Genomic DNA, 26225 nt, shown 5'->3' with positions numbered 1-26225 from the left:
CCATATGCTGGAATAAATTGATAAAAGAGATGTTTTTAAATATGAACAATATGAAGAAATGGGATAAAAGCCTAAAGGAAGGGAGGCTGGTTAAGAGACTAATGCAATGAAGTAATAAGAGTTTCAACTAAGGAAAGTTATAGAAAGTAGGTGAACATTCCTCTTAACCTTTTTCATATTCAACTATCTCTTTTAAGCATGAGAAGAAAGGTAAACTTAGCCTCACTTCTTTCAAAACTGATGAAAATAATTTCGACTTGTTGATCTACTAATGTTTTAAATACTATAATGAGTCAATGTCACAACTGAAATAGTGTCAGTTCGATATGCACTGACTTAACGCATGTCAATTTTTTTTTAAAGCGTGTCAATTATTTTTGTCTGATGGACTCTCAATTAAAAAGAATGTGAGCAATTCCACATTACCAGTAGCAATCCTAATGTCCTGAGACATAAATATACAGTAATAAAAAGTTGTAATCTTTACTATTAATTTCTATTACAATAAATACCTGTTTTCAATTATGAGGTAGTGAAATATAGCTGCAGTTTCTTTAGGCTGGATGTGTATGAGAGGCAACAAAGCTACTATCACATGACTGAGAAGGGAACCAAGATAAGCATGGTCCAGGCAACGAACAAAGCAATCCCAAGCTCTATGTGAAAAAATAAATAAAAGTTAAAAATCACATTATTTTTATTATTAGTAAAGCTCCATCAATGAGTTATTAGCTGGGCAAACAATGATACATACAAATATTAAGATTACAAGGCAGCTGTAAAAATGGAATAAAGATCAGTACTATATATGCAAACAGTGATTTCTTTAATGCATCAAGTCAAAAAAGCAAGGTAAAAATAGTGCTTATAATATGCTCCCTTTTGGGGCAGGGTTCATAGGAAAATAAGGGTGTGAGTGTGTGTGCATTTGGTTTATACTTTAAAAAGAGGAGAATTATACAAAAATTAAGAAAAATAGATACTTATCATGATCAGAAATTAAAGCTAGATTCACAAATTTGAATTTCAGACAATGTTTATATTTTACATGAATTTAAAGAGGGAAAAAAAGCACTTCTAAAAATTTTAAACAAACTAAAACAACTAAACCTAACTTAATATCAAGTGGGTGGCATATGTACACAGAAGAGAACTGCTTCACATGACTTTAAAACGTATTATTCAGACTCTCCATCTCCAATAGGTACAGTCTTAAGGACAAAAGGACCTCTGAAAAAAACAAAAATCCATATGTAAGAAAGAAACAAACAAATAAAGGAAAAAAGGACCTTCAAAAAGCTTAAACTGCACTGAGTAGTCTGTTAGTAGTAACACTGAAATGATATTAAGTCAAATTAAATTAGAAATCCCATATGCCAAAATCTCAATGGCCTGAAAAAAGTGTGGGAAAGGGTCTTAAGGAGTGAATCTGTTTTTAAAAGATATTTAAGGGGCCAAACAACCACATGTGTGACACATGCACCTTATTTGGATTCTTATTCAAACAAACCAACACCTTTGGGAAAACAATCTTTGAGACATTTGGGGAAATCTAAATATGGACTGAGTTTTAGATGATATTAAGGAATTCCTATTAATTCTGCTAAGTGTAATAATTCACAATGGTTGTATTTTTTTTTTTTTTTTTTTTAATGCTTTACCCATTAGATACATCAGAGGTATTTCTAAGTACAGTGATTTGATACTGGGGTTCTCTTTAAATCATTCCAACTAACAATAGGTGGAGGTGGTCAGTTAAGTAAGATTAGTAATGTTGATAACTGCTGAGGTTGGGAAATAGGTATGGAGGGGTTCATTATACTATTTCCCAGTATGTTAAAAGATTGCACACTAGTGTATCTTTAAAGAAGTAAACATATTCCCTTTCAATACAAGTATTCTTTCCATCTTTATTACTCACAGTCTGAATCCCTCAAAGAGATAAGAATTCAAGTTAGTGCTACTGGGAAATGCAAATACTCTAATGAACTCAGGCAGTCATTTACCTGCAACACAATTCAGGAAAATCATCCTTGAATCTCAGGCCAGTTCTTAGCGTGGTCATCATCTTCACCCTCACAGAACTGACATGTTTTGGTCCCATCAACTTCATCAAAGACATCAAACTATTCAAAGCCTATAAAGTAAGTAGGGATTTAAAGTAAAGCCTATAAACAAGTCCACAGGAGCAGATGAGCCCTAAGGTAAAGTGCATCCCACCCACATCTCAGAGTAGTACCTATTTCTGGCAACACAATGTCTAAATGTTGGTCAGTTCATTCTGTTCAAATTCTTATATAAGTAATGAACTTGAAAAATACAAGCTGAGTTCTGGTGTTTTTTTTCTCTTGTGAAGGTAATTTGTTATTTTTGTCCTGGTGGTCCTTTAGGACCGTAATTTTCAAATTTATTAAGAACATTAATACCTATTGTTTAATTTTCTTCCTGTTCATCCCAGATTCCTATGCGGCACATGCATTTCTGTCCTAATGGTACTAATTTCAACATACTCTGAATTTAGTAAAATAAACAAATAACTGATGACATACCCCCAAAATAATGTACATATTTCACTGTATGTGGAACACAGAATCGGGACTTGTATCAACAGCTCCAGGTTCTAATGAAAGGGTAAAGAAACTCTCTAGTAAACCTTACCTCTGTGCCAAAACATACAAGCTTCACCTGGGTGGGTCAGTTGGTTGAGCATTGTTGGACTCTTGATTTTGGCTCAGGTCATGATCCCAGGGCCGTGGGATTAGGCCCCACATCTGGCTCAGTGCTGACAGCACAGAGCCTGCTTAGGATTTTGTCTCTCTCTCTCCCTCTCTCTCTCTCCACCCCTCCCCCACACTGACACATGCTCTCTCTCTCTTAAAATAAAAAAAAGATTCCATGGAGACAGAACAGAAATTACCTAGGGGATTAAATTTACCAGTTGACACCAACAGAGTAAGTACTGGCTGCTGAATTAGAATTTAATATTGTATCATATCTTTCCTGGTTCCTCAAGGTTATTAATAGAAGAGTATAGACTGAAATAAAACCTTCCACTCAGATTTTTTTACTGTAATTTTACTGACTGCAAAGATGGAAAACAATAAAAAGGGAAATTTAATCAGTACTAAAATTCTAACTCAATCTAGGAACAAAAATTTCCAGTTGTGACCAACTGTTACAGCAGTCATACTGAAACTTCACTGTGCCAAATGCATTTATTTTCTTTTTTTTTTTGAGAGAACAAGCATGCAGGTGGGGGAGAGGGAGAAAGAGAATCCCAAGCAGGCTACACACTCAGCACAGAGCCTGACCTGGGGCTTGATCTCCCGACTGTGGGATCATGATCTGAGTTGAAATCAAGACTCAGATGCCCAACTTACTGAGCCACCAAGGTGCCCTGTGCCAAACACATTTAAACATAAATCAATAGATACTGAAGTTACTTAACTTTACATAACTTAACAATTTTCAGTTTTCAAAAACACCATGGGCCATAACTCATAACACACCAATTTGGACCAATGAACTCAATTATGCAACTTTTGTTTGAGCTATCAGAGACTGCTGGTCTCTTTTCTTCCCACTGAGCTAGACGGGGTGAGGTCATGAGCCTGATGCCATTGGGGTCATCACCTGGTACTTATGTACAAAGTCAATCCAGGGGAATTTGAGCTAAGAGATGAATTCTGAGAACACTGTATCCAAAGCTAAGTTATGCCCAAAGCTATATTATTCTTACACTTTTAGTCACAGAGCCAATAAATTCTTTTAAGCCAGTTTGGGTCGGGTTTTTGGTCCTTTATAAACAAAAGAACTATAAGCAATATAATTCCTCTTTTTAGAGTCCCTAAAAGCCTATAAAGGAAAATAAGGATTCAGAATGTCATGTTTATTTATCATCTTTGAATGTTTGTAGCTACAAGCCAAAGTCATATCTCCTATGTATTCTATATGAATTCCAGAACTTTGCAACTTAACTATCACTACCTACCATTTTCTTATCTTCAATGCCAACACTGGAGCTCAGTAACTGCATGTTAAAAAAGGCCAAAATTCCCAACAACTTAGGTTGCAAGTAATCAGCCTAATGAAAAAAAAGAAACACATAAAACAGATTTTATGTAAGTTTTATACAGATCAAATTTCATAAATCAGTAATAATTTATTCAACTAACATCATTTCTATATTACCTAACTATGTTAGAGTACTGGAAGTAAGCACTTGGTGAATTTTCTCTAAAAATATATATTTTCACATCTAGTATTTTAAAAATTAGTGAAGCTGATTTATAATCACCAAGACAAAATATGATTAAACAGTACTCTACAATAAAAAACCTGTGAGCTTTTGAATTATGGAGTGTGCTGGGGTGGGATCCTCAGGATGTGACTCACACAAGGACCCAGAGTGGAGAGGATATTTAATTGTTATAAGAATGGAAAAAGACTAAGTGTCCTTATCTAGAACATTTAGAGCTAAGACAGGAAAAAAAAAAAGTACTTGAATAAGGAAAAAATAAGCTGCTAGAACATCGGTCTGAAACAGAGGTCAGTATCATCTGAGGTAACACTGGTAAAAGGGAATAGGATTAATTTTTTCTTGAAAGAGGATCCTGGAGGAAAGGGTATGGGCTTTAAGTCAGCCAAACCTGGGTTCGAATCCCAATTTTGCCCTACCTAGTGTGTGATGCTGGATAAGTTACTTAACTCCTCTGAGTCTGTAAAATGAGAACACCTATTTCACAGAGTTGTTATAGAGATTAAATAAGATAACATGCATTAAGCACTAAGAATATAGTAAAGTGTTGCTTCTGCAGCAGGAGCCATTATGGGGAGCAGCAGCCATGGCTCTGCTCTACCCTCTGGCCATTGGCCTCAACGAGAGTTACAAGGTGACTAACAGCATGAACAAGTTGAGGTGTAGCAGCTGCTGCAGGCGCCTCATCAACCACACCAAGTTTGTGTGGCACGTGATCTGAGAGGTGTGTGGCTTCACCCTGTGCAATGGAGCTGCTCAAGGTTTCCAAGGACAAGTGCAATTTCAAGTTCATCAAGAAAAGGGTAGGGACACACACACATCTGTACCAAGAGTAAGAGAGAGGAGCTGAGCAACATCCTGGCAGCCATGAGGAAAGCAGCAGCCAAGAAGGACTGAACCCCTCTCCTCTGTACGTAATAAAGCTTTTTTGGGGAAAAAAAAAGAACATAGTAAAGTGTTACATTTAAGTTGTTAATACTATTACAACCTGGGAATGCAAGTACCCTGCAAAGAATATTAAAATATTTATAAATGGGCAAGGAAGGGGGCAGAAAAAGCAGGAGAGGAGTGGCAAAGCATTTTCCAACTCCACAATTAAGTTGCATTGGTTGATGTTGAGGCACCTGATTTAGGTATCTACAGATTACATACAATGCCAAGAGGAGAGACGGGTAGGTGGATGTGTACTAGCACATAGTAGAAAGTTAGGTGTTGATCATGTCTCCCCATATTAGATATTAGGACAAACTTTTTTCTTGCCAAGCACAGAGAATCATCTGTTTGTCAATCTAAATTACACTTAATTTGCAAACTTCTGATTTGGATTAAGACTCATTTTAGGCTTAATAAACCACAATTCACCAATCACATGGATCCAGCTCATGCTTCTTAAATGAAAAGCAGATATAGATGGCACTCACAGTCTGCCAACATTCTAATTGTAAAGCTCTTGCATTTAGACAATAATTCATTAATCTGCCACTCACTAAATATGTATTATGTATGTCTAGAATATGGTGCCAGGTATAAGTGGCAAGATCAGCAAAGTCACTTTCCTCCTATTAGCTTACATGGGAGACTAATACAAGTAGAAGACATTCAATAAATATATAAATAAGGTTGAGATAAGTGCTAAGGGAAAAACACCCTTATCACATGATAGAGAAGAATTGGGATGTGGGAGTTTAGGTAGGGTGATCAGAAAACTCTGAGAGCTAAAGAATGAGGAAGATTATTCCAAGTAAAGAGACTAAGGCAAAGGCTCTGACACAGAAAAAATCTTGATATTTTTAAAAACCACAACAAAACAAACAAGAAAGGAAGAAAAGTGTTGCATAATATGAGGGTGGAAAGGTACGTCAATCACATAAAGCTTTATAGATTTCATTTTAAGAGCAACAAAAACCATAAAAGGAATTTAGACAGGGGAATGATATGAATTTGTATTACCTACAAAAAGAGCATATCAATGTTGTGTAAATAAGTGACTAAAGACATAAGGAGGGAAGAGTGAAAGGAGAGAACAGTTAGGAGGTTTTTGTAGTTGTCTCCAAGAAAGATGATAGTCACTTATAAGAGGGTAGTGGCAGCAGAGAATGAAAAATATACTTTGAAGATAGACTTGCTAGGGTTTGCTAACACTTAATTATGAAGGATGAAGAAACTGGAGGGCTCATGAATGCCTCCCAAGTTATGATCTGAGCAACTAGGTAGACAGTGGTACCATTTCCTGAAATAGAAAAGACCAGGAGATGGGAATGCAAGCTGGTGCAGCCACTCTGGCAAACAGTATGGAAGTTCCTCAAAAAACTAAAAATAGAACTACCCTACGACCCAGCAATTGCACTACTAGGCATTTATCCACGGGATACGGGTGTGCTGTTTCGAAGGAACATATGCACCCCCATGTTTACAGCAGCACTATCAACAATAGCCAAAGCATGGAAAGAGCCCAAATGTCCATTGATGGATGAATGGAGAAAGAACATGTGTTATATATATACAGTGGAGTGTTACTCGGCAATCAAAAAGAATGAAATCTTGCCATTTGCAACTATGTGGATGGAACTGGAGGGTATTATGCTAAGTGAAATTAGTCAGAGAAAGACAAATATCATATGACTTCACTCATATGAGGACTTTAAGAGACAAAACAGATGACCATAAGGGAAGGGAAACAAAAATAATATAAAAACAGGGAGGGGGACAAAACAGAAGAGACTCATAAATATGGAACAAACTGAGCGTTACTGGAGGGGTTGTGGGAGGGGGGATGGGCTAAATGGGTAAGGGGCACTAAGGAATCTACTCCTGAAATCATTGTTGCACTTTATGCTAACTAATTTGGATGTAATTTTAAAAAATAAAATTTAAAAAAGGAAAAAAAAAAAAAGAAAAGACTAGGAGAGAAACAGGTTAGTGGAGGGAAAATGAAGATTTCTAACAGACACGTTATGTTTGGACTTTAGACGTTTACTAAGATAGACAAGTAGAGATGACAAAGAGGAAGCTGGAGAGGCTGTTTGCCATCCTCTTTCCAGATCCATTCTCTGGCCTGTTCTGTGCTTGAGAAGCTAACCAGATTTCATTACTCAAGATCCCTTTCATCTGGCTTCCCAATGAATTCAGTCAACAGGAAGCACCACAGGGGAACAGGGATTAGGAGAAAAGAGCAAGGGGTTTAAAATTCCTGCTCCCTCTGGGTTTTGAGGTGGTTCTGGAACTGTCTACACTCTACAATGACAACCTTCTCCCTGAACCATGGCTCTAAGCTTTCAACCAGGTTCTGTCAATAACATTTCTTCTTCTTGGCCAGGACTATGGGGAGCATAAATTTTCTGCTATTCCTAGTCCCTATATTCCTTAACATTTCCTGCTGGTTCTCTTAACCTTGCCCAAGACAATGAAAATAGCCCTTCATGAAACTATTTTCGGTTAAACATTTTTGTGTGTGCCATCCGTTTCCTGCCAGGACCTAACTTATATAAATCCACAAGTCCAAAGCTCAGGAGAGGTCAGGATTGGAATTTCAACAATGAAATCATCAAAATATAAATCAAATCAAGCAAAGTACCAGATGAGACCAGATTCTCTCTCATTTAAGGAAAGAATAGACAAAAAAAGACCCAATTACATAGTCCTGAATCAATCTAACATTTAGAGGATAAAGTAGAGGAAAAGAGCCAGTAAAGACTAAGAATGAATAAGTAGACAGTGGGGAAAAAAAAGAAAATAAAAAAAGTATAGTATAAGAGATGCCATATGAGAAGGGATGGTCAGTTGTACTGAATACCACTGAAAGGTGAAATAAGATAGGAAGAGAAGTGACCATTGGATTTGACATCAGGCAGACTGTTTCTGACATGGACAAGAATTTCAGTAGAATAGTGAGAACAAAAACAGATTAAAATGAACTAAAGAATGAATGGGAAATGAGAAAGCAAACATAGAAATCTCTGAAGATATTTTGTTGATAGACCTTGGAGTCTCTTGAAGGAATGAGGGCAATCAAAAGAAAAAATAGGATATGTACATATTTTTTCACATGAAGTGACTAAAAATTTAAGAGAGGGAAAGAGGGGATAACATGTGTTCCAACTTTCCCTTAAATATAACAATGGATTTTAAAAATAGAATTGACAAAATTAGTATGTTGTGCCAAAGAGGTAGTTGGAGGTAGGGGAAGGGGGGCACAGCACAAATGTATTCCAATCTATAGTTAAAAAGTAGTGAATAAAAATTAATTTGAACATTTTTACCCTGTGAAAAAATAAAACCTATAATCATTTGGAAACATATTTTTCAACACTAATATATTTTGTTAATACCTTGTATGACCATAATTTAAATCCTCAACCTTTCTAAAATAAAAATCTCAGCCTGAAATTTAAATAAATCTTTAGCATCTGGAAAATGCATACAATATCTATTTCTCCAATCTCACAATTAAGCTACAAAAAGGCAAGAAACAAACAAAAACTCATATAACATATTCCTTACCATTAATTCGGGAGATGTGATCTCTCTGGGGCCCTGATATGGATCATCACTAGATGCAAATGATGCAAGTATTGACAAACCATTGAAAACCTGTTGATAGTGTTCTCCAATACGTAGCAATAATTCATTATGCAGTCCTTGGAAATCTTGTCTCAATAGGCTTCCCAATTCAATCTCTGTTTCATTCTAATCCAAAGACACATTTAAAAAAAAAAAAAAAGATTTTGGAAATAAGTATATTAGTAAATCAGGAGCTCTAGATCATGTGACAAAATTTACTTATGGTATTTAAATTGTTTTTTCTTTTTTAATGTTTGTTCATTTTCCAGAGAGTGAGAGTGCGCATGGGGGAGGGAAGACAGTGGGGGACAGAGTATCCCAAGTGGGCTCTGCACTGACAGCACAGAGCCCGATGTGGGGCTCGAACTCACGAACTGTGAGATCATGACCTAAGCTGAAGTCAGATGCTTAACCAACTGAGCCATCCAGGTATCCCTATTGATGGTAATTTTAAAAGGTATTGGAGGGGTGCCTGGGTGGCTCAGTCGGTTAAGCGGCCGACTTCGGCTCAGGTCATGATCTTGCGGTCCGTGAGTTCGAGCCCTGTGTCGGGCTCTGTGCTGACAGCTCAGAGCCTGGAGCCTGTTTCAGATTCTGTGTCTCCCTCTCTCTGACCCTCCCCCGTTCATGCTCTGTCTCTCTCTGTCTCAAAAATAAATAAACGTTAAAAAAATTAAAAATAAAATAAAAATAAAAAAATAAAAGGTATTGGAAAGTGATTCTAGGGGCACCTGGGTGGCTCAGTTGTTAAGCATCCAACTCTTGATTTCAGCTCAGGCCATGATCTCATAGTTCATGAGTTCAAGCCCCACATGGGGCTATGTGCTGACAGTGCAGAGCCTGCTTAGGATTGTCTCTCTCCCCCCTTTCCCTCTGTCCCTCCCCCACTCGCGCTCATGCTCACAAACACTTGTTCTCTCCCTCAAAAATAAATAAATTTAAATAAAAAAAAAAAGAAAAAGGGATTCTAATCTCGATTTCTCCAGGTACATCTCCCATGGGGTACAGGTAATGAGGAAAGTAATTAAACTTCACTTTCAAATAAAATTTCAAAAAGTCAGTTTTCTTAAAATATCATCAACTCATTATTCATAGACACATAACCCCTAGGAGAAAATATAATATAGTGGCTTAGAACAGTCTTTGTGGTCAGACTGCCTGAATTTATATTCCAGGTTTGTTTGTTTTATCATTTTTTAATTTTGAGAGAGAGAGACAGAGCGTGAACAGGGGAGGGGAAGAAGGAGAGGGAGACAGAGAATACCAAGCAGGCTCTGCACTGTCAATGCAGGGCCCCCGATGCAGGGCTTGATCATGACCCGAGTCAGACTCTGACTGAGCCACCCAGGTGCCCCTTAAATTCCAGTTTTGTCACTTATTAGTTGTGTTGTGACCTGGACAAGTTACCTAATCTGACCTCTCCCTGTTTTGGTTTTCTCATCTATAAAATGGAAAAATAATAGCATCTTTATCTCATTGGATAACTATAAGGACTGAAATGATCCATATAAATTCTTTAGTAACTTCTGACATGCAGGAAAATACTCTATTATTATCATTCTATCTCTACAGGAGAACACTCTACTATTGTCATTCTATCTCTACAATACAGATTTTCTTCCTCAAGATGAATAAAAATACTCAATATTCAATAATTCTCATGCAGAAAGGAATCTATTGCTGCCATATCATGAAACACATGAAATAATTAACATCAGAGAAAATAGTAGTCACATATGCATATCTGACGGTTTCTCCTACTCCAATATAGTTTCATATTTTTTGAAAGATACCATTGCTAGTGTGATACCCAAAAAGACATATAAGCTATAATTTTAAATCTAAAAAAACTAGCAAAATACTGAGTCACATATAATCAGAGCACTAAAAAACTAAGCAATACACTAACATTATGTCACAGTTGAGATTGCCTCTTCCTATAAATATAATTACTTGCATATAATTAGTCAACTTAGAGCTCCAATTAATTAAAAATTCAAAAATATGGGGCACCTCGCTGACTCAGTTGAAAGGGCATGTGACTCTTGATCTTGGGGTTGTGAGTTCAAGCCCCACACTGGGTACAGAGATTACCAAAAAAAAATTAAAAAATAAACTTAAAAAAATTTCTAAGGGAGCCTCAGTGGCTCAGTCAGTTAAATGTCTGACTTGAGTTCAGCTCTGGTAATGATCTCAGATCAAGCCCTGTGTTAGGCTCTGCACGGACAGCATGAAGCCTGCCTGGAATTTTCTCTCCCTCTCTCTCTGCCTCTTCCCTGCTTGCATGTGCATACAGGGGGTCTCTGTCAAAATAAATAAACTTTAAAAAAAAAATTCTAAAATGAAATGAGTTGAGAACCTGATCCATGAATGGATGATCATCACACGCCATTATGGTGAAATGACCAAAAAAATAACAAAAGAATATTTCTATTTAATATGATCCTCTAGGCCCCAAACAAAGCTTATTTACATGATACCATTTGGACTTATATTACTCTAGAATAAGCTCTAAATTATTTACTCTTCTCCCTACAAGAACGTTAGAAAAGCTTTCCTATAATGCTAATTTAAACGAAAGAGTAAAACACACAATTATTCAATTACCTTCAGATAATGAAGGGCACGTTCTAATTCATCCTTGGAACAGGAACAGACCAAATGAGAAAAAATATATTTGAAGTTATTTATTAAAATTTCTCTACGATTGACATTTAACTGTTTTCCTAAAGTTCGAATGAGAGCAGAGGCTGCAGGGCTTGCTTTGGCAGCAAGGTCAGGGAGCAGAACTTGTAATGTCCTCTGAAAAAGAAACACTGTAATTACTAAAAAGTACATTTGTCCAGGTAATAACATATTCACATAAGTTGTGTACAAAAATATTTTAAAATACCAAACAAATTTGGAGTACAGATGTGATCTATGTAATTTCAGAATTTACCATTTATGCATTCAACAGATATGTACCAAGCATCTACTATGATTCAGGCACTACGGATAAAGCCACAAAAAAATAGGCAAGGTCTCTGATGGCACAGAGTTCACATTACAGCTAATGTAGAAGTATAAGCCAATACATAAGTAGAGAAGAAAATTTCTCATGAGTATGTGTTAAAATATACTCATACTCTAAAGGCAGAAGTTCCAAGTTTGATTTTTTATTTGAGTTAATTTGGACTTTGACAACAATCAAGAGTAACCATAAATACAATATTTTAAGTTTTTTTTTAATTAAAAAGCTGAAAAAATTAAAAGTGCTGCAGTATTAAATAAAACCATTTTAATGCACTCACCATCCTCAAATGGCAACAAATCTATTTTGATTTTGGTCTATTTCCTTTAAGATCTTACTCATAAAACAAATACACAATTCCAAACACAAAATTGTTGGCCTTTCATTTATTCCCTTCAACATGTATCTAAAGAACACCTACTACATGTCAATCATCATAGGTACTAGAGATATAAAAATAAACAAGACTCAGGCCCCTCCCCTCAGAGATGCTTACACCTTACTTGTGTTATGCCTTTGAACTTAAAATTAATTCTGTAAGACTAATATAACATTATAAAATAGTCTACAAAGTATTAACAATTATTATATTAAGGGTTCCACAATGGTCTACAGCCCAAATGTTAGACATTTCTTTTCAGCATTTTGTTTAATTTTGTACTTCGAAAATGCTGCAATAAACATCTGTACTTTTTGGTTCCCAGAGGGAAATTACTGAATGAAAAGATAAGAATATCTTTATAATCCTTACTGTATACTATCATATTTCCTTGCAGGATTTGACCAATTTACAAGCAACTTAAGTTTGTTAAAATATAATAATGTTGTAGGGAGAAATACTCAGTCCTAATAGTATGGATCACTATTACAATTCACGAAGAGTAATGATAACTTTGTCTTTAGGAAAAGGTAAGAAGACAATCTACTCCATCTTTCAACCCTTAACCATAATGACATTTCAAAGACTTCCCAAACCACTCCCTACCATAAACTCTGTCATCTGAATTCACACAAGATCATATATACCAATAATTTTGTACTATATTGCTCTAACTCCTTAGAGGTAAAAATGATATTAGACTGTGCATTACCAATGGAACCAATCATAGCACTAAAGACATAAGGGTTCAGTCAGCTGAATTAGTTAGCATTAATCAATTAGTATTAAATTTTCAGGATAGCAAACCATATAGAGAAATAACTCTAACACGAACTTAAATTTTATAACATAAGTAACATCATATCAAAGTCAAAAGAAAACATACATATTTGAAAATACAGGATCTACATGCTCCAGATTTTCTTTAAAATAAAGACTAGAATGGAATAAACACAAAATACTGAATTGAAAACAGTTAAGTCAACCACACTTTGCAACTTACAGTAAGGAAACGATTAAGATCAGGAAAGTCAAAAACATTGGCAATTTCAGACAAGGTATTTAAAGCCATTTCTCTCTGGTGAGCCACATCTTGTTTCCGCATCTCAGCATTCTGGCATGGAGTACTAGGAAGTGCTGTCATCTGACTGGAGTGGAGAGATTCTACTAAAAACTAGAGCAAAACAATTTGTTAATTTTTTCACACAAAGAAGAAATTTAAAAAAAATTCTTAGGGGTGCCTGGGTGGCTCAGTCAGTTAAGCCTCCAACTTCAGCTCAGGTCATGATCTTGCGGTTCGTGAGTTCGAGCCCCGCGTCAGACTCTGTGCTGACAGCTTGGAGCCTGAAGCCTGCTTCGGATTCTGTGTCTCCCTCTCTCTCTGCCCCTCCCCTGCTTATGCTCTCTGTCTCAGAAATAAATAAAACATTAAAAAAAAAATTTAAAAAAAAATTTTTTTAATGTTTATTTTTGAGAGAGAGAGACAGAGAAAGACAGAGTGTGAGTAGGGGAGTGTCAGAGAGGGAGACAGAATCCGAAGCAGGCTCCAGGCTCTGAGCTGTCAGCACAGAGCCTGACGCGGGACTTGAACCCACAAATGGGGAGAACATGACCTGAGCTAAAGTTGGACACCCAACTGAGCCACCCAGGCGCCCCAACACACAAGGAATAAAATTTAAAGACTACTTTCTAAGCTAACATAAAGGATAGTATCAATGCTCTAAACATATTACCTGAATTAGCTTACTTGATTTTTGTAACAGCCTTCAAGAAGTAGATGATGTCACAACCTCCCTTTTACAAATGGAGTAACCAGGTTTAGTTAAGAAATTTAAGTATCTTGTTAAGGATCACACTCCTAACAGGGCAAAGCCAGTATTTTAACACATCCCTAACTTTTCGGCCATGAGTTGAATCAACCTTTTTTATTTATGTATTTTTTAGTTTTTAAATAAAATTGTCTTTATTTGCTGACAAGATGATATATAGAAAAAATCCTAGAGACTCCACCAAAAAGTTATGTGGATAAAGAAGTAATTAATAGAGGTGCCTGGGTGGCTCAGTCGGTTGGGCGTCCGACTTCGGCTCAGGTCATGATCTCGCGGTCCGTGAGTTTGAGCACCGCGTTGGGCTCTGTGCTGACAGCTCAGAGCCTGGAGCCTGTTTCAGATTCTGTGTCTCCCTCTCTCTCTGACCTTCCTCCATTCATGCTCTCTCTCTGTCTCAAAAATGAATAAACGTTAAAAAAAAATTAAAAGAAGTAATTAATAAATTCAGTAAAGTGGCAGGACACAAAAGCAACATACAAAAATCAGTTGCATATCTATACACTAACAAAATATCCAAAAAAGAAATGAAGAAAACAATCCCATTTTAATAACATAAAAACTAATAAAATATGTAGGAATAAATTTAACCAAGAATTGAAAGACCTATAGCATAAAAAGTGTAAGACTTTGGGGCGCCTGGGTGGCGCAGTCGGTTAAGCGTCCGACTTCAGCCAGGTCACGATCTCGCGGTCCGTGAGTTCGAGCCCCGCGTCGGGCTCTGGGCTGATGGCTCAGAGCCTGGAGCCTGTTTCCGATTCTGTGTCTCCCTCTCTCTCTGCCCCTCCCCCGTTCATGCTCTGTCTCTCTCTGTCCCAAAAATAAATAAAAATAAACGTTTAAAAAAAAAAAAAAAAGTGTAAGACTTTGATGAAAGAAACTGAAAATACAGTAAATGGAAAGACATCCTGTGTTCAAGGACAGGGAGAGAATATCGATAAAAGATGCATACTACCAAAGTCATCTAAATATGCTAGTGTAATCCCTATGGAGATCCAATGCAGAATTTTGGATATTCAGTGAATTCCCTATCAAAATTTTAATGGCATTTTTCACAGAAAAAGAAAAAAAAATTCTACAATATGTACTGAATTTCAAAAGGCTCTAAATAGCCAAAGCAATCCTCAGAAAGAACAAAGCAGGAAGCATCACACTTTCTAAATTTTAAACTATGCTACAAAAGCTGCAGTAACCAAAACAGTATGGTACTGTCATAAAAACGGGTATATAGAACAATGGAACATTATCAAGAACCCAGAAATAAACCCTTGCATATACTATCAACTAATATTGGACAAGGGAGCTAAGAATACTTAATAAGGATAATCTCTTCAATAAATGATGTTGGGAAAACTGGATAATCACATGAAGGAAACTGAAACTGAACTTCTAGGGTGCCTGGGTATCTCAGTTGGTGAAGCATCTAACTTCAGCTCAGGTCATGATCTCATGGTTCCTGAGTTCAAGTTCTGCATCGGGTGAGCTCCAGCCCCATATCAGGTGAGCTCAAGCACCACTTCGGGTGAAGAGAAGCCCTGCTTCAGGTAAAAACATGAGCCCCACTTTGGGTGAGCCCCACTTCTCTCTCTGCCCCTCTGTGGGATTCTCTCTCTCTGCCCTTGCTCACTTGTACCCCCCCAAAACAAAGAAAGAAGAAACTGAACCTCTATGTTATACTATTCACAAAACTTAACTCAATGATTTTTTAAAAGATTTCTTTTTTTATATACATATACATTTTAATTTTATTTAAAACAAGTTAGTTACATATAATGTAACAACGATTTCAGGAGTAGAATTTAGCAATTCATCCCTTACATAGAAACTAAAGTGCCTTCTACATAACATCAAGCCATAAAAAAGTTTATCAGTAGAATAAAGGCTAAAAAAGAAAAGCATTTTTTTAAAATTTATTTATTTGGGGAGAGAGGGGGGAGAGGGGCAGAAAATCCCAAGCAGGCCTCGAGCTGTCAATACAGAGCCTGACTCAAGGCTCAATCTCAAGAGCGTGAGTTCACAACCCGAGCCGAAATCAAAAGTCAGATGCTTACCCAATGGGCCAACTAGGCACCCCAAAAAGAAAAGCATTTCTTTTCTTTAAAGTTTTATTTATTTATTTTGAGAGAGCGTGCACATGCACATGTACACTAGCACACGTTCCACCTAGGATGGGACAGAGAGAGAATCCCAAGCCAGCTCAATGCTGTCAGCAGAGTCCAATGTGAGGCTCAATCTCACGGAAGCGTGAGATCATGAGCTGAGCTGAAAACAAGAGTTGGACGCTTAACCGACTAAGCCACCCAGGCTCCCCCCAAAAGCATTTAACAGATTAACAAGAGAGCATAGTAATTCAATATATTACTAAAAGATATTCCCCTCTCCCATTCATAATATACATCTTTAGAGCAAGATCATAAAATACAAAACTTGTAAGTTTTAGGTTCTCTTAAATAAACTGAATACATCCTTTAAAAATATACCCTTTAGGGGCGCCTGGGTGGCGCAGTCGGTTGAGCGTCCGACTTCAGCCAGGTCACGATCTCGCGGTCCGTGAGTTCGAGCCCCGCGTCGGGCTCTGGGCTGATGGCTCGGAGCCTGGAGCCTGTTTCCGATTCTGTGTCTCCCTCTCTCTCTGCCCCTCCCCCGTTCATGCTCTGTCTCTCTCTGTCCCAAAAATAAATAAACGTTGAAAAAAAATAAATAAATAAAAAAAATATATATATACCCTTTAAAGCAAGACAAATAAAACGTATAAATGGTTTTTTGTTTGTTGTTGTTGTTGTTGTTGTTTTTTAACTCTTGCAAAGTATTGCTATTTACTGTAGTCAAGACCAGTGCTGACTCTCACCTGACAGATGGGTTTCTTATACTGGCTGAAAAAGTTCTGCAGTTTAACACTCTTAGCTGCAACCAGAGCTCTGATTTCTGTGTATGCTGCTCCAGAGACAGATGCTGACTTGGATAATAAACAATGCAATAAGTGCAAAAGTGCAAAAGGTACCAAATCTCCTTTTGCTGCCCTAAAAAATTTAAAAAAGGTTATCATCAATATCTCAAATATAAATGGAAATCCATAAAAAAATTCATGTTGATATCACATTTTTTTTCTATAATTTCACATCTCTCATATTACCATTTTTAACACCTGGCAAATAAAAAAGGAAGTATACAAACACTGCCAAATATACCTTCCAATATCCCCTGTTGTAAGAATCAAGGTATCCTTCAACTCATTATTTCTTGAGATTTGAGCATGTGTATATGCTTCCTTCATTCTTAAGACAAAAAGCTAGAATAATAAAATTAATCAGTTAAATTAGTTTAGAGCCAGATTAATGAAGACACAAATGTTTAAAAATAAAAAATATCAACCTCTTTTATAAATCCATCTTCAGAGTCCAAGGATTCCAATATATGCTTGATATTTCCACTAAAAGCCACTCTAACATCCTTGTCTGGATCTTCCATTAAATTTAATAAAGTTCCAAGAACTGTTTTTACATCTGTTTCATCTTCTCTAAAATCAAGGTGCTTACAAAGATGATATAAATTATCTATGAAAGCTAAAGGGCGAGAGCATATAATACCTAATATTAACACTTCAAATATCGAAGTTTTACAGTAAAAATATTATTAATAAATATACAAAGAATTCTAACTTGCTTTTAATGTCAGTTTCAATTAGTAGAAATTGTGGAAGACTAAAATGAATGTTTACAGATTAAAATTTACTTTATACTTAATAAAAGTTATAAATAATTTAAATCTAAAATTCTAGAATTAAAAAATTTTTTTTAACATTTATTCATTTTTGAGGCGAGAGGGAGAGACAGAGAGAGAGAGAGAGAGAGACAGTGTGAGTGGGGGAGGCGCAGAGAGAGAGGGAGATAGAATCTGAAGCAGGGTCTATCAGCAAAGAGCCTGGTATGGGGCTTGAACTCATAAACCACGATGATAACCTGAGCTGAAGGCAGATACTCAACCCAATAAGCCACCCAGGTGCCTCACTTCTAAAAATTATTTATTTTGGGGAGCATGTAAGCAGGGAAGGGGCAGGGAGAGGGGGCAGAGGATTGGAAGTGGGCTTGACAGGCTGACAGCAGCAAGCCCGATGTGGAGCTTGAGCTCACCAACCTTCAAGATCATGACCTGAGCCCAAGTCAGATGCTCAACTGACTGAGCCACCCAGGGGCCCTTAGAATTTTTTTAAGTTATAAAATGACTACTCACTTAAGACTTTGTACATCATTATATTTTACTGAGATAGACTTAAAAAGCACATTTCACTAATCTAAAGAACTGTGAACTATTAGCTTTACTGTTAATCCTGTATTATAAGATTTAGGGAGTCCTGGAAACTACCTATTATAAATTATTTTTAAAACTTGAGAACAAGTTGCAACTTTCTACCCAAACAAATGGATCTTCTAAGTATTTGTGTAAATCTCATGCTTCCAACAAATTCATACAACATTGCCACTGGAAAAGTGACTAAGAAGATACAATCTACAGATAGTCCTCAGTAGGGCAAAACTTCTAATTATTTGAAGTTCCAAAGGTCCAAGGTAGTGGCAGCAGACATATTAAGAAGCTTCCCCAGTCTCCCTAAAGAGCATAGGGAATACTGAACCTCACGATATTGGACCAAACACCAGGTATGCCCAAGTCGGCAAATCACATGAATATTTAAAAATCCAAAAATTACTTTCCTTGTTAGTTCTGTGATGCGGTCTAATGCCAGACAACCCATTTATAAATAACCATTACATGACCATTGAATCTATCAAGTAAGTCTAATTTTTTTAAGGCTTCAGGCTAATTCCATTAATGATTTAAAAAAGAGAGTTTAGGGGCACCTGGGTGGCTCAGTCGGTTAAGCATTTGACTTTGGCTCACGTCATGATCTCACGGTTTGTGAGTTTGAGCCCCACATCGGGCTCTCTGCTATCAGCACAGAATCCAACATGGGGCCTAAACCCATGAGAACATGACCCGAGCCAAAGTCAGACGCTCAACTGACTGAGCCACCCAGGCGCCCAGAAAAGGTTTTAAAATGTTAAATAAATCAGGGGCACCTGGGTGACTCAGTTGGTAAAGCGTACATCTCTTGATTTCAGCTCAGGTCATGATTTCACGGTTCGTGAGTTCCAGACCCTCACATCTGGCTATGTGCTGACACTGTGGAGCCTGCTTGGGATTCTCTCCCTCTCTCTGTCCCTCCCCCACTTGTGCTCAATCTGTCTCAAAAATAAATAAAGTTAAAAAAAAAAAAAGATGTTAAAACATTAAATAAGTCATAACAAATCACTCACCAAGTTTCACTGGACTAGGTGTTTTTTTTTTCAGTAGAAAAAGGAATGGCTTGCAAACAGAAGCTTTTAGTTGAGAAGATGAACATTCATGTTGAGAAGTGACTTTTAGGCTTTTACAGAATAGGTCAATATGTCCATGTTCAGAGAAAGGTTCTGTTAAAGAACTTGTCAAATGAAACATGCCATGAAGTGTACAGACAAGTTGACCAAGAATAGAGGCAAATTCTTTCTTGACAAAGTCGGAATCATCTTTGACTTTATCTCTGGGGAGAAAAAAGAAAATACACTAACTAAACCTTGCTTAATTTTGTGGTCTAAATAGTCTTGCTTAATTTGGGGAAAAAGTAATGGTAAGACAAAGCCTAAAAGGAAGAAAACTTAAATTTCAAAACAAAAAGCAACATTTGTTGCATACACCCAGCAATATACATATATTTGCATACAGTATGATCTTTCCAAGCAAGTTATATATTCAAATTAAAATATTAATACATACATAAGAATCTTGGGAACTCTGTTACAAGAATTCTGCTGCTGCAACAAGATAAAAAATCCCTTAACACAACTAGCCCGGATTACTTCATGGGAGCTCTGTAGGGCCCAGCTATAAACTGCTGTTCTCCATTCAAGGAATATTCTTCTTGGAAATAAAGTTAGAAGAAACACACACCGTGACTGTGCCTGTGGTGCTGAAAAAATTAAGTCTATTAAAAACTATTTCTAAATATTAATTTTAACTTATATACATATCAATATACACATTTATATATATTTATACACATTTATATTTATACGCATATATATTTATATACATCATACACATTTATATATATATATCAATTGTCATAAACTCAAGTAACATCTCAAATATATATATTTAATTAAAAACTCCTTTTTAAAAAATAAAGCACATGCACTGAAAAACATCTACGTACAATCCTACTACATGTAACCAGAGAAATGCAACTAAAAATCACACCCATCAGATAGTTAAAAAAAAAAAAAAAAATTATTTTAATTACCTCCTTACCATTTTTTCTTTCTTTTGACAGCAAACATTTTAGTCTGACAAAGTGAGGATGTGAGACAACAGAAATTCTCTCCTATTTTGCTAAAAGGAATGTAAACTGGAATGGCATCTTTGGAGAACAATGTGGCAGAATACTTGGGGTGTGCAAATCCTATAATTTTTTCAATTTGTTACTTTTTAGATGTCTAATTACTTTTTGAATTGGTAAAAATGTACTTTTTAAATTAATGAAAAAAAAAAAACACAGCAATGTGTTAGAAGTCCCATATAGACATGAGTTAAACCACACAGAATTTTGTGACCACTTACAGCAGCTATCAGAAATCCTCTGGCTTAATGCTAGAAGATTAGTGGCAAATGTAGTCAACTTTAAAAAGCCATCATCAGAATGGGAATGAATCCATGGAAGTGAGAGCATTCCACATAAATCTTCCAGTATATGATCTTCAAATGAAGTTTTTACTACAGAAACACACAACAGGTGATTATAATTTTTCCTTAATCATATTTAACTGTGTCTTGTTGCTCAATAAAAATAGATGTTCTAAACATCAAGTGGAATTACAGCATTCAATAAACAAAGGTTCTTAACATAGAGATGATGTTCTGAGGTCTGTAACCCAAAGAAATTAAACGTGACTTTACAAAGATACGCATCCATGCATTTTCTCAGCATTCTTCAGAAATTCTCAAATAAAAAAAGTTAATAGTTATATTCTACACTGATGACCTTTAAAGGTTGTTTTGTTCTACTGTGTATTTATACTCACCGTGAATATAAATTAGAGCATCATATATTTTCACCACTTTATCAATAACTGCCTCCAGGTCAGGTTTCTGAACAGATTCTAACAAACTCCTACAGCTCTTAAGCACTTTTGTGTAAAAATCCAAAGACATCCAAGTTACCACTACTGAAGGTTTCTTCTTACATTTCTGTTGACAGTCCTTGAAATTATGGCTGCAGTTAATACATTTTTAAGAAACAGAATTACAATAAATTTATTATAGTCTAACCTAATATTGCAGTTAAGTCAAAAGAAATTGTGAGTATAAAACTAACACAATTTTAAACCAATTCAAAGTAAATATGCACGTCAATTAATATGCCATTATTATTTTAAGCTTAGTCTCTTTACATCAGTCCTAGGATTTGGTAATTAAAATAATCTACAATATTTAAATGCAGTATCCCAGGCCTAAAAAATGACAGAAGATATCCCTGCATAATTATTAACTGGCTTGGTAAACCCTTAATTATAGAAGAGTAGACTGCAGTCTAATTAGCTATTCCTTCAAGTTGTTTCAAATTCTAAATGTAATACAATCTGAGGTAATATAGTTTCTCTAAAATCTCTTTCATAACTTTTTATTGGCTAATTAAGAGTCAGAAAATACAGAATAAATGATCATGTAAAAAGTTAACAAAGAGTTTTAGTCTATAACTTGGCAGTAAAAATAAGACTACATCTTCAGAGATGATTCACACTTGCTTTTTCTGATAGAATAATTAACCATCTTAAAAGTACTAAACTGAAAATATACTTCCAAGGAGTTCTAAATCCCTACTCTTATTATCAAAAGGAAATGTTCTTTTGGCTAAATGTTTGACTAAAAGAACAATGAGTTTTTAGTTATATAAAAATGTGCTCTGCTACTTTCTAATTATATGTGCGCAGGAAAGTTCAGACAAAGAGTCTTGTTAGAGGAAGTAATTAAGAGGAACTGGAACACCAGGTTACCCTCGAGATGGACCCAGAACATCAGAGGCTCCTCACCCCTTCTTCTCCTGTCCTTAGAATATATACTCTACCTACTGGTCTCATAGTGGGAGCTGTTCCAAAGAAAGAGCCTGGAGAAAGTAAGGTGTTGTTGAGACCATCTGGACTGAACACATGACTTAGTCTCAATTTCTCTAAACCTCAATCTCCAATTTGTAAAGTAGGCATAACAGCATTTACCTTACAGAACTGTTGTAAAGATTAAATAATATATGTATAGTACTTAATATAGTACCTAGCATTTAGCAGGTGCTCAATAAAAAACAAATTACCTTTCCATTTCACTAAAAAATGTATGTTGTCAGGTCACACAAATTGAGTGAATAATGAGGTCTCCTAAAACAATACATCCAAATTTATTACAGAAAACCCACCCAGAAAATACAAGTTGTTTTACCAGTCCATGTTTTGATGAGAACAATGAACAGTACACAGAGCAGTCAGTTGTAGGATAACCGTGATTCCTTCTAAAGTCTCGATAACAGGATTCTTTAGACTACCACATTCAAGGGAAATCTGAAGGGATTCAGCTTTCTGTTTCAGTGTACTCCATAATATGCTCTTTTTGTTCATATCCACATGTTTAATTCTGTAATTTATTATAACCACAGTGTAAAGATATTCATTGGTTCAAATGTGAAAAATATTTAAAACAAAACATAACATGTAATGCCAAGTACTGAAATTTATAGTACAATGTATTTAAAACAACTTTCAGGGCTAACTGCAATATGGGAATTCTTTGATCACATTATACACAAAGTTTATTTGTTAATGTATTTTAAACTGCTGACAGATATGCAATCTCAGAGATTTTTCAGATACTAAAAAGTTAAATTAGACAGGCAAGTAATAACTTAAAAAATCTTTTAAGTAACCTTATGTAGCCATGTTATCTTTCATACTCGAATGGGCTACAAGTATTAAAATATTTTAAGCATTCCTTTGACTACCTTTAGAAAGAACAATGGTATGTATTTAAGTCAAAGCACTTAACTAAAGATGATTTTTAAAAGTGAATAAAGTTTTATTAAATCACTAAATACAAACTGAATGAAGGTCATACTCCTCAGTCTGTTTTGGTGGTCTTTTGGAAGAGTTTAGAGATGAGCTGAGTCGACGTCTTTTGGATGATATTACATCACTATTACTGCTGAGGTTTTCCTGTTGAATTTGGCACTGAACCTCCTCAATGATTTCCATACTTTCCATTTTTAAAGTGGCATAAAGTGGGCCCAACAAATACTGAGAAAGTAAAAATAATTTCAAAAACTATCTTAGAAAATGTTATTAACAGACTGCAAAAATTTATTAGGTTGTAAGTTTTTTAATAAGGTAAACTATTTTCAGAGTCTCATCAGTAAAACAAAGACCTAAGTTAATCTATATAATTTCACAACCTATAAATAGACATATATGTGGTTCTGTACCTACAATTATGGTTGTACAGTCTTAAAAGTCTTAACATATATTCTCTCATCTGTTTTTCCTTCCATCAAAATACTACAAAGAAAAATTCTATAAGGGAATTACTAAACTCTTTCATACTACAAATCAAGCAAGACTTTTAGATAAAGTATTTACTCAAGTTACTGCACATTTTATTGTACTGCCTGTCTCTCACAGTCCAAATAAGAAAAAAAGGCATAATTTGGCATGATTAGTACTATGTAATCATAGGTTTCCTACAAGTGATTGATTATAACATGTCAAAGATAAAATCTAGGTGAGTGCTCAAAGTTTTTGTAATTAAGTTGATAACTGGCCCCCTTTTAATAATGCACTAAACATGCTTACACTTCACAAAGCCTACTTTAAAACCTGCTACCCTATTGGCAGTTCATTACCAACTTAGTGAACAAATCTTTCTCAAATCAAAGTAAAAATTCAGAATAAGGAGCCAAAGTGGATTGTGAAAATCATTCCATTCTGAATATACATTATTAAAGACAATCTATTTTCTCACTAATACATATGACATATATGCTTAAGTTATAAACAAAATACATACTTATTAAGAAACCTTAAAAATGACTTACCTCTGCATCTACCTGAAATCCAAGCACATCCACAAGAACTTTACAAATGTTTCTCACATAAACCTTCCTGACTTGTAGAGCAGATTCATACCCAGCTGGCACATATTTAAGGAAATACTGCAGTAAGTGGCACAAAGCTGCTTTTAGCAAATCAGACTTAAGCCGCATAAGCACACCATCTTCAAACATGACACAGAGTTTTTCCAGCAGCATATTTAAATAGACAGGTTCAATATTTCTATAAGCTTCTGCTTCAAAGGGAAATAGTGTTTTTATCAGCTTTGATAATGGCTCTTCATAGAGTTTCAACTGGTCAGCATCCATTTCTACAAGATGTTTTAATAATTCCAAAAATGACCGGAAAAAAGTGCTGGCTGGTTGTGCTGGTAATCCTCCAAGCTCAAAGAGTTCAGTTAAAAGGCTAATTGCTAAGGATTTAATTTTTGGACTACCATACTCTAGCAGCATACAACCTATCTGCCAAAGTAAGAGTTCTTGCCTTCTAAAAAACACAATTGCAATAATACGAATAAGAACTGTTAATAAGGTGACTTCAATAAATTCTAAATTTTGCATGTTCATGAATTGCAAAGGAGCTGGTTGTAAATATCCCACATGTTCATCTAATTGACTTAAAAATCGGCTAACTACCACTGGCCATTCCACAAAGTGTCCCACTGCATTTCTTTTATGGAGGCAAATCACATCTTCAAAAAGATGCAGTAATTCCTTTGTTAGTACTCCAAAAATTGCAGGACTCTTGCTTTTAAAAAGAAATAATAATGAGCAGATAACTTCACAGATTTTCTTGTGTAACGTATGACAGGATGGAGTTGCTGCAATCCGCAGAAGTCTTGTTATGATCCAATTACTGAATTCTTTGAAATAAAAAATATTAAATAAGTCCATCAGAAATGTTAATTAATTTGCTAAATGCTTGATGATTCATTAAAAAAATTTTTTTAATGTTTATTTATTTTGGAGACACAGAGACAGAGAAATAGAGAGAGAGAGTGAGAGCGAGAGCAGGGGAGGAGCAGAGAGGAGACACAGAATCTGAAGCAAGCTCCAGGTCTGAGCTGTCAGCACAGTGCCCAAAGGGAGCTTGAACCCACAAACCGTGAGATCACGACCTGATCCGAAGTCAGACGCTTACTGACTGAGTCATCCAGGTGCCCCTGATGATTCATTTTTAAAGTATAAACTTCACTAACAAAATAGTCTAAAACATTCCTTACACAATGGAAATACTGAACAGTAATTTAGAATACCAATTTTCGAGTCTAAGTCCTAGCTTTTCACTTATTGGTTGTGTGAACTTTTCATCTCTCTGAACCTCTGTAACTTCATCTATAAGAAGGGAGTCATAAGGGTTACCATGAGAATGAAGCAAGATGATATATGTTAAATTCTCAGCATAGTGCTTGAAGTTCAACAAATGGTTACTATTATCACTCCTTCAACAAATATTTGAGTATCAACTCTGTCCCAGGTGCACAAAAACAAATCAGTCACAGTCCTCCTGATTCCTGTAATACAGTTTCTAAAACTTTTTGATCACAACTAAGATACATTTTATATCATGACCCAGTTTACATATGCATATTTATTTTATTTAAATATATGAAACAAAAGTTTCATGAAACAGTATTTATTACATGCAATGTATTATGATATTTTCTAATTACATTTTATCTTCATAACCTATTAATGGGTTGTGACCTGTTATTTAAAAAAGTGTAGTAAAGAATATAGACAGGGATGCCTGGATGGCTCAGTCAGTTAAGTGCTGACCTCGGCTCAGGTCATGATATACCAGTACTTCAGTTCGAGCTCTGTGTCGGGCTCTGTGCTGACAGCTCAGAGCTTAGAGCCGGCTTCGGATTCTGTGTCTCCCTCTCTCTCTGCCCCTCCCCACTTGCGTGCACTCTCTCTCTCTCTCTCTCTCTCTCTCTCTCTCTCTCTCTCAGAAATAAAAACATTAAAAAAAGTTAAAAAACATTTTTAATACTCTATGCATTGTACAG

The 26225-nt window shown here is 35.8% G+C and overlaps 1 protein-coding gene and 1 pseudogene across 3 annotated transcripts in view; one reads left to right on the top strand and one right to left on the bottom strand.

Annotated features, from left to right (window-relative positions):
• ATR (ATR serine/threonine kinase) overlaps positions 1–26225 on the bottom strand; it is a 100901-nt gene that overhangs the window by 62526 nt on the left and 12150 nt on the right. For 2 of the 3 annotated variants that reach the window (XM_045503416.1, XM_045503417.1), the window contains 16 exons: positions 24199–25076; positions 23226–23404; positions 22557–22748; positions 21149–21348; positions 20688–20840; positions 19845–20037; positions 19349–19611; positions 17409–17599; positions 17225–17325; positions 16885–17056; positions 13214–13384; positions 11426–11620; positions 8759–8944; positions 3992–4084; positions 2007–2137; positions 513–656 (listed from right to left, as the gene is read on the bottom strand). In XM_045503416.1, coding sequence (XP_045359372.1) covers positions 513–656; positions 2007–2137; positions 3992–4084; positions 8759–8944; positions 11426–11620; positions 13214–13384; positions 16885–17056; positions 17225–17325; positions 17409–17599; positions 19349–19611; positions 19845–20037; positions 20688–20840; positions 21149–21348; positions 22557–22748; positions 23226–23404; positions 24199–25076 — 3442 coding nt within the window. Of the gene's footprint in view, positions 1–512; positions 657–2006; positions 2138–3991; positions 4085–8758; positions 8945–11425; positions 11621–13213; positions 13385–16884; positions 17057–17224; positions 17326–17408; positions 17600–19348; positions 19612–19844; positions 20038–20687; positions 20841–21148; positions 21349–22556; positions 22749–23209; positions 23405–24198; positions 25077–26225 lie in introns of those variants that run through there. The other variant, XM_045503420.1, reaches the window with a different exon arrangement.
• LOC123611468 lies at positions 4845–5190 on the top strand (annotated as a pseudogene).

This window comes from Leopardus geoffroyi, chromosome C2, assembly GCF_018350155.1.
Source record: "Leopardus geoffroyi isolate Oge1 chromosome C2, O.geoffroyi_Oge1_pat1.0, whole genome shotgun sequence".
Lineage (NCBI taxonomy): Eukaryota > Metazoa > Chordata > Mammalia > Carnivora > Felidae > Leopardus > Leopardus geoffroyi.
The sequence above is the reverse complement of the archived record's forward strand: the minus strand, read 5'-3'. Positions and strand labels throughout refer to the sequence as shown.